Source organism: Cimex lectularius, unplaced genomic scaffold (genome assembly GCF_000648675.2).
Source record: "Cimex lectularius strain Harlan isolate CLEC.00 unplaced genomic scaffold, Clec_2.1 scaffold94, whole genome shotgun sequence".
NCBI classification, from domain to species: domain Eukaryota; kingdom Metazoa; phylum Arthropoda; class Insecta; order Hemiptera; family Cimicidae; genus Cimex; species Cimex lectularius.
The window spans coordinates 837,556-846,431 of record NW_019392668.1 but is presented as its reverse complement, the minus strand read 5'-3'; the positions used below and the strand labels follow the sequence as shown (position 1 = coordinate 846,431).

The 8,876-nt window shown below is 34.8% G+C and overlaps 1 protein-coding gene across 6 annotated transcripts; it reads right to left on the bottom strand.

Annotated features, from left to right (window-relative positions):
- Positions 1-1,053: 1,053 nt before the first annotated feature.
- Positions 1,054-8,764, bottom strand: LOC106670280 (cilia- and flagella-associated protein 70-like). Of its 6 annotated transcripts, none has more exons than XM_024225207.1 (20): positions 8,525-8,743; positions 8,407-8,473; positions 6,617-7,052; positions 6,292-6,563; positions 6,107-6,237; positions 4,145-4,297; positions 3,848-4,089; positions 3,678-3,787; positions 3,418-3,542; positions 3,037-3,349; positions 2,783-2,977; positions 2,596-2,732; positions 2,377-2,549; positions 2,170-2,312; positions 1,968-2,120; positions 1,780-1,910; positions 1,598-1,718; positions 1,384-1,533; positions 1,204-1,327; positions 1,054-1,133 (listed from the first exon to the last, which is right to left on the bottom strand). In XM_024225207.1, the coding sequence occupies exons 1-20, from the start codon at positions 8,584-8,586 to the stop codon at positions 1,108-1,110; spliced, it is 3,264 nt and encodes a 1,087-aa protein (XP_024080975.1). In that variant the 5' UTR covers positions 8,587-8,743; the 3' UTR covers positions 1,054-1,107. The 6 variants fall into 6 exon arrangements, 4 of the variants coding, with proteins under 4 accessions (XP_024080975.1, XP_014255950.1, XP_014255949.1 ...); XM_014400464.2 differs by having other exon boundaries at positions 8,535-8,742; XM_014400463.1 differs by having other exon boundaries at positions 8,407-8,764.
- Between the last annotated feature and the right edge of the window lie 112 nt (positions 8,765-8,876).

The window sequence follows — 8,876 nt, the reverse complement described above, 5'->3', positions numbered from 1 at the left end:
TTATTAATTTGAAAATAAAAATACTTTCTTGTGCAGGTAAGATCAGAATTATGAGAGTTTTTCAATATGACAGTTTAATTTGAAATGTAATGGATTAAGGAATTTATTTTGAACAGTTTGAAGAAGTTTTATGTCAGTGTTATAGTGCGAGATGATTGAGGCATATTGAATAGTAAGTCGAACAAGTGAATTATATAGATGGACATAGCAAGAAGGATTTTTGAACTGATAGGTATTTCCAATGATGAGTCCAAGCATTTTAAAGGAGAGATTTTTGATTTCTTGTAAATGTAGCTTAAAGGTAAGATTATTATCAAAGATGACACCAAGATCTCTAATACAAGTTACTCTGGTTAGCAAGCTTACACAGTTATAACAACTTGGTTAACAATCATACCTTTGCAGTCAATAGGAAATAGGTTGTGCTGTGCGTTCTTAGAGTAGACTGCCATCTTTATACTGCTATAACTTCAATCATGATTTTCTTTGACATTTAGGCAGCACTTAAGGCCTTAGCTCCATGCAAGTTAAAGGTAAAAGCATATGGCATTGTGGGAGTGATACAAATGACCTAATCCTGGCATGGGTCCCTGGGCATTCAGGGCAAAGAGGCAATGAGAAAGTGAACATGTTGGCCAAGAAAGGAGCCAATATAATTTCTCTAGGCCTTGTAGCCTAGCATCTTACTACACACATCCAAAAATGGATACTTTAGAGGCCAAAGATCAGCCATGAATATGCAGAATAACAGTGAACTCAGTGAGTCACCCTGCAATACACCCCTTGTGATCTCAATGTTCTTTGTCCAATGTAGGCTTTTTCATACATGCATTTTAAGGCCACTATTACATTTATAATTTGGTTGTTTCTCATCAATTTGTTCTGCATAACCTCACTGTTTTTGTCGATAGATACATTTTGTCTTCTTGCTTTCTGACAAGCAAACCGGCAAGGATAGGTATACCAAAATGATTTAACAAAGAAATTTATACATTAACACAAAACATCACACATATGCACACACTTTCCTGATCTAAGTATAATATTTAAACAATGGTTTAAATGATTTATTGTTCTATAACAAATCATGAAATATATTAATTCCTTCTAATTATTACAGCATTTTGGCAGACCTATAATAAAATATTAATTATGTATTTAATGCAAATGAAACAATATTTAAGAAAATAAAAAAATACTGACAGTATAAACTGTTCGTTGGGGATTTTTCTGCCACAGATATTTCTTGCTTGACTGTCGATTCAGAATACATTCTTTCTTGCAATGCTTCTAGTTGTTTGAATAATTTTTTGTCTTCTAGCCCACACTGAAAAATAAAAATGTATTATTGCATGCTTTCAGGATGCAAAACACGCTCGGTACCCTTCTGGCTTCTAGAAGACATTGTACGTATAAAAATAGTGAATGCCTTTGAAGAAAGATCAATGCTAAGTATGTCCAGACAATTGCTTGATTCGGGTCAAGTGCATTTGCTTCAAGAAGAGCAATTTCGGATTTTTCAAAATCTTCCATCTTACCTTACAGATAATTATTATCACGTTTCGTATGTTTGTACATTAGTTGATGTTATTTATACCAAGTAATAAGAAATTCCTAGACCAGTCCAAGCCAAAGGAGTATGATATGTTTTCAACACTTCTAAAAAGAATTCTTTCGCCTTTTCTGAACAACCCCTCTCTATATAATCAAATCCAACTCTTAAAAAAAAAAAAAAAAATTAAAATTTTTGTTTTTAACAGTGGGAAGTTCATTATTTACCTGATTAGCATGAATGGGACAGCTGAGTAATCTTTAAGACATTTCTGTGCCTCGATGAATGCTTTTCTTGCTTGATCGCTGTTCCCGAGGTTATAATAGTTGAATCCAATGAGAGACCATACTTTGTAATTCTAAAAGTCATGCATTTATCAATCCCTTCACATGTAATAAAACCTTAACATTTTTACTTCTATGTTAGTTTCCTCGATGAGTTGTGCAAGATGAACAAGACTATCTTGAAAGCGGCCCTGAATAAAATGACACACGGCGAGATAATAATAAAAACAGACGTCCTTTTTGTCTACAGAATCCAAGTACTCGGCAAGGCACATTTCTGCAAACTGAGCTTCTGTTGAAAAGGGCTTGGATAAATTTGTGAAAACAGTTTACCTCAAACAGATTGTAGGACAGCAGAAATTTAGCAGTCTCTAAGAATACATTAAAACAATTGCAGAGATCTATGTACCATGTTATTCTAGGAATATTGGGTTGCCATTCTTTTTTCAATGGAAATTCGCTCATATACCTTACTCCTTTTGTAGTAACAAAGTAAAATTTAGTACCAGAAGGGAAAAACATATTTTAAATTTTGCTTACCTAATACAAAAGTAATGTCTGCACCTTCAAAGAGCTCAATATGCTTGTAAAACACATGATAAGTGATCCAAGCTTGCCAAAAGGTCGGGTAGAACTTGACACATGAATAGAAGAACTTTTCAGCTTCCTCGTATTCTCCCATTACGGTTAGCAAGATTGCATATGCTAAAAGTCTAAATTTATGTTAAAGGCACTCTGCATCGACATCCAATTACAAACCCCATCCTGTGTCTTGGGTAGATGGCTAGCACTTCTTTCATAGACTCTATTGCCAGGTAGACATCGCCGAATCTTAGGGCCATGACACCATAGTCAAACCAGTAGTCAGGATTTCTGAAGCCATTCATTTCTAACCTCTTAAAATAACTTATTATTAAAATTCTTATTTGAAATTTTTTGGTTTTACCTTTGCTAGGTAGTATCTAGCTTTTGGAAATTGTAGCTGTTCACCAGCCTCCACAGCATAGAGCAAGAGCTCATCCATGTCGGGCTTACTGTAGTGCACAATTTTTTCAATGCGGCCTTTGTCTGACTGAAGTAAGGTGTTTATAACTTGGTGAATTTTGTCTACAATTTTAAAATATAAATTGGCCATATATTCCTGTAAGAATTTTGCATTTGAAAATTAATGTTTCCTTATTTCAAATTGTAACGTTATACTTTTCTTTCGAGTGAAGTCAGATTATCTTGTGGTGTTCCTAAAACATTGTGAATGTAATTGTTTACACTCGTTCTTAGAGTCTCGTGAATAATTTTCATGGCGCCCGAGTGGCCGAGGTGGCCCCAGAAATCCATTTCTTTATAATATGACACTTCAGAATACTGTTTGCAGTGCCTCAACATATAAAAATCTTCCATTTCTCTTTTAATTAGGAAAATTATGAACTTGGTGGCTTTTGCAAAATGGTCCATAGGTACTACATTACTATTTAAAGTATTATCATTAATTTTCTCAGTAGCAAGTTGTGGCATTCTGGGAGGAAAAATATATTTATATATAAAAACTTAAAATGTAAATTAATGACAAGAATATACACGTACGACATTTCCCAACCCAAGCTTTCTTTTTCTGGAATCAGGGGTTTCATCAAGCTAATTTCAACTATGATAAAACAGGTGGTTCCTGGGATGGAGAACTCATCAGTTTCTTCATATGCGTTGGGAATCTGAAATGTAATGATTTTACCTCATTAGATATAACAGTTTAATGCCAGCACTTTTATTATAAACAGTATGTTTTGTGTTAATGTACAATTGCAGTGAAAGAATTTAATTTAAAAAAAAGTAGAAAGTCCTCTTACATTAGCTCCCACCAAATGATTTTTCAAAATTGGTTCTTTTGCATTCCATTTTTGCTTATAATCAACTGAACTGATTCTCTGAACAGGCGCAGCAATTCTAGCTGATGTAACTATACAAAAAAAGATCACAGTTAAAAACATGCATAGAGGGAGACGGAATATGTTGTTACCCCCAGGAATCAAAAGTTTAGATATGTCCAAGAAGGCGACAAAATGTCCAACATCCACATTATCAGTCGATTCCAAGAGTTTACGGAGCTTGGTGTTTCGCCGTTGAGAGCTTATGGAGACGCGGGACATCTTCCTGTAGCTAAACAGCGAGCTCTGGGATCCTATGGTTTTGCCCGTTATCCCCTTCAAGTCTACTGTCCCACTCATATTGAACAGTATCTCTACCGGCAGGCACCTGTACCTAAAAAGTGCATAGGCATTAAATATCAGAAGCACAATTTATCTAATAGACGGACTGTATCAGGTTGTGGATGAAGACGTCCTCAGTCTCTGGTGTCATGTAAATACGCCGCATAATATTCCAATTTATACGCGGTTGATGCTTCTCGATGTTTTTCTGCAAATCGATGCCCATATTGTTCATTATGCCATCGTAGCCCGTAGGAATCCTTACAATTAAATAATTTTTATAATTAGATATTTTTATTTATTAGGTTTATAACTACTATAAAATTTCAATTAAATATGCATTATTCTTTTTATGGAGATATTTTTTATTCCTTTTTAAGCAATGCTGTTATGAATAGAACAAATAGATTTGCCTATATTTTTTAGTAAAATAAAAAGCTATATAACAATTTAAAAAAAAAAATTACTAAATGAGGTAATTTTAACTAAAATTACACCATTCATTTTAATTCCATTATATTTCTTGGTCTGATTGGTGAAATAACTTCTTTCAATTAATTAATCTTTTTATGTAAGGTATTGGTTGAAATGGACATGGGTTCGAATCCTGCTCGTGACACTAACTTTTCATTTCAACCAGTACCTTACGTAAAAAGGTTAATTAATTCATTTTAATGTTAGGTCATGATAGCTCAAGTGGTTAGAGCAGCGGCGTATCGAGCCGAAGGTCTTGGGTTCGAATCCTGCTCGTGACACTTTTTTTAACTTTTTCATTTCAACCAAAACCTTACATAAAAATGTTAATTAATTGTAAGAAGTAATTTGGTCAATCAGACCAATAAATATAATGGATTTAATTAATTTTAATGCCAAAAGTTAGAATCATCAATACTTAAAAGAGAATCTTTACCAAATAAAATATCAAGATTGGTAAATTCTTGATTATAAAAACGAACCTTTTTTTTTTTTTTTTAATATCAAATAAAAGATTTAATCAGTTCAGTTAATCAGAATTCATTTTATCTCTTGCATAACAAGAGCACTGCCAGTAAGTGGCCCTCAGGAGACCTGATTCGTAGAAGAAGGGTCAGTCTCATCGATTAAGAATAGGCCATGCAAAATTTACACACGGACACTTACTTTTGGGACAAAACCCGAGTATGTGCCCAGCATGCAGAGAAAGGATGCTCGATATTATCCCACTTAATTGAAGGGTGCCATAGAGGCCATAGAGGCATTCCTAGGCTGCATATAGAGAACGTGTAGGAATGCCACTCGATATGAGAATGTACATGGCAACAATTTTCTGGGTTCCCCATTCAGATTCTTGGAGAAAACAGGGTTGCTTTATTGTATATAGTACTGATAGTTTTGTTTACCTAGCATGTGTTGAGAGTGAATGTATTTACTGGCGTGAATGTGTAGTGTGAGAGGGCCAATGGTGGAATATTGAATATTCCATCAACCATCAAATAGGTTATATATTAGATGTAAAAGGGGATCGATTCTCCACCACCTTAACTGAGTGGATAGTGTGTAAATAAGAAATATGTGTGAATGGGCTAGGATTTAGAAACGTAGTGCATTAGGGGCTGAGATGACCTAGCTGTCATCTACTCCAGGAGCCCAATCTCAGTGGGTGGATGGATAAGACTGAAGTATAACCCTAAACTACCAATACTGGGTAGGTGATTCTTGAGGCCTGCTGGTAATTTATTGTAAATCACAAAGGCTGGAATTGCCAGTGGACTTCAAGAAGTGATAGGCCAATTCTGCTCACACATGTATGTATGGGTTGCATGTGCAGATTTGAGTGTATGTACATCAGTAGTCAGTGAATTCATTTTTAATTGTGACAAGATTATATTTAAGTCTCAGGATCTTAAGTTTCTCTAGTAGTAAGTATCAAGAACCTATTTGACATATTTTCCAATAAATTGATTTCCTATAGTAATAGAGTAGTATAGTGTATATGAAATCCCAGTACTGTATACCAATGGACAATACAATGAAACAATATAATTTAACGAAAAACAATAATGAGAATGGAATAAGTCTGAGAGTTTCACCTATGATTTGAGTAAGAGCCCTTTCCTCTCAATATGTTTGCCAATCCATACCATTTCTTTTTGTAGTCAATGTTAACCGACGATGAAATAATGCCTGGTTCAAAATGGTAGAGTGTGAAAGCCCTCTCTTCCTGAAACAATTCACCAATCAAAAATTGTTATTTAGAGAGCGAGACAGTGCTTACAGAATTTGTTGGAACATTATGGGGTAATGGCATAGTGGCAGTTATGGTTGATAATTCATTAACTGATAGCTTTTCAACGTCGTAGTTGTAGAGAGCTTCTACAGTATACATGAGGACATTGTGAAGTGGTGGCAAGTCTTTTGTGAAGTTGTTCTCATCAGAGACTCTGATGCTGAGAACCATTCTCGAATTGATGGGTCTCATTCTAAGTGGGAGGGTGCGGTATCTCATTGGCCTTTCCAAAAGAAGCTCCTCTTCAATAACCAATTGCCCTGAAAAAATATTCCAGAACATCCCAAATGAAAAGAGTAAATTTTTCCGTTACCTTTAACAAGGGGAAGAAGGTCTAAGGTACACTCTCCGAGCGTGCAAGGAAGGACTGTGCTCTCCTCTCCCTTGAATCTCTTTATCTGCCTCTTCTCCAATTCTTTCAACTCTTCTTCGGTCAGTGACGGACTTCTTGGCGTCGCCGTCATCAGTTCTAGTTTGTTTCTAAAGCGCATTGAACGACTGTAGGACTTGGCCGAGAAATAGTTCACCTTGTTTAGTTGGCCATGTCGTAATTTCGTCAGGACTATCAGCAGTGGCTCACTTATCAACTGGTCCATCATCTCTGCATTGATCTTACGTATCTTGAACTTGAAATTAAAATCTATTCTATACGTCCCAGGGCTGCGTATTATGAAATTAGGAGTCGTCGTCAGCAGCCGCTGCTTGAAAAAAATAGTCAGGTTTACCTCAATAGGGTACCGCTTAGATACCTAGAAAAAACAAACATTTCAAACAAACAAGCATTTCAAATTTTCTAACAACCATGTGTGACAGTTAGGAAATTGATGAGTACAGGTTGAAAAAAAAAGAAATAAGATAAAAAGAAATAGGAAATAAATTATTGTTGTTTATTGAAAGTTTCAAGGCAAGGACAAATAGACGAGCCTTTTCTTGTCATAACAAATAATCTGATTATTAGCTCATAACCCATAACACAAAACTTTCTAAAGTTGGATTTGGTTTTCAATTCATCAAATGATGATGTTTGCACATGAATCCAATGTTAAGATGTGCAACACACATTAAAAAAAAATCTTTTATAATTTGCTTCCAGAACAAAATAAATAAACCATATATCTTTCAATTAATTATTCTTTTATGCACGGTCTTGGTTGAAATGAAAAAGTTAGTGTAACAAGAGGGATTCGAACCCACGACCTTCAGCTCAATACGCCGCTGCTCTTACTGCTTGAGCTATCAAGACTTCAATCTACTCAAACACCAACTCCCCATCTCAACCTACAACGTTTTGGATTTTCCCTCTTTTTGCCATTTTTTCAGTTTTGGTGTCTTACATAAAAGATTAATTAATCGAAAAAATAAATAAACTTGAAAGCATTTGGATTTGATTTGGACCATTTCTAACTTTAATTAATTGTGAATTCTATTTTCCTCAACAGTTTCTATATTATTAGAGTTCTTCTTGAGAGCTGAACAGGTCATGAACCTGTAATCTGGCCGATTCCGTTTATCTGCAGTGTATAGCATTAAGGTATAAGCAGGGAGAGGCAGGCGCACAAATGGCGAGAAGCCGAAACTCCCCTGGCAGACTAATTAAATTAAACAAAAATTCGTATGCCATTAATTCAGTGCTGTATACTTAAAATATTTCAAAATAAACCTCTAAAATAAAAAACGGTCATTGGTTTGTTCGTAACTGATAATTTTCTGTTTGGTCGCCGATCTTCAGTGGTGTTTGTGCACGTGCCTCTCCCTGCTTATAACCCCTGACGCAGCGAGAGAAGCCCAAACGCGTGGGGTTAAACTTACAGTTTCTAAATATACAGACAAAATCATAATAATCATAATATTTTTATTATTACGGCCAAAAAGAGAAACTTATATTATTATTAAATAGCTATCGCTGAATCCATGTAGGAATAACAAACTCTAATCTCATAAAATTTGTGTCAATTTTATAAAAATCAATATGGATTTTTTCCAATTTTCCAAACTTTCGAAGAGACAACTGTTCAAATTGAAAAATCAAATTTCATAAAATTAGGATTTATTTAAAACAAATCATCGTGAACACATTGCGACACGATATGGGAAGAAGCTTACCACGTTTTTGATCGTCAAGATGTCAAAATCGAGGCTGTGAGAAGAGCTCGACGGTTCGTTTGGTGTGCTAAAATTATTATTATTATTATTATTATTATTGATGCTGTTTACACTTGACCTCCGAGTACTCTTCTTTTTTGAGGTCTTGCTGCCTCCCATGCTGAGTCTCGAAGTTTCCATTGTTTCCTCCTGCTGCGCCGTTTCTTCCTCAACAAACAACTATCCGGCAACGATTAAATAACTATGTATAAATATTTCTATAATATAAATGTCGATTTTCAATGAAATGCTTGTTTTATGTTGATTGTTATTGCCATATGTTAAAATCTCGTCAAATCGCAATGTTTTCATCTTATGTTAAATAGTTTAATTTGTTACATTGAGAAAACCATCATTATAACAACTTTAGCAAAAAAAGTTTAAAATACTCAAGGTTTATTAAAAATTCAGCAGGTGCTGTTAGTTATTTA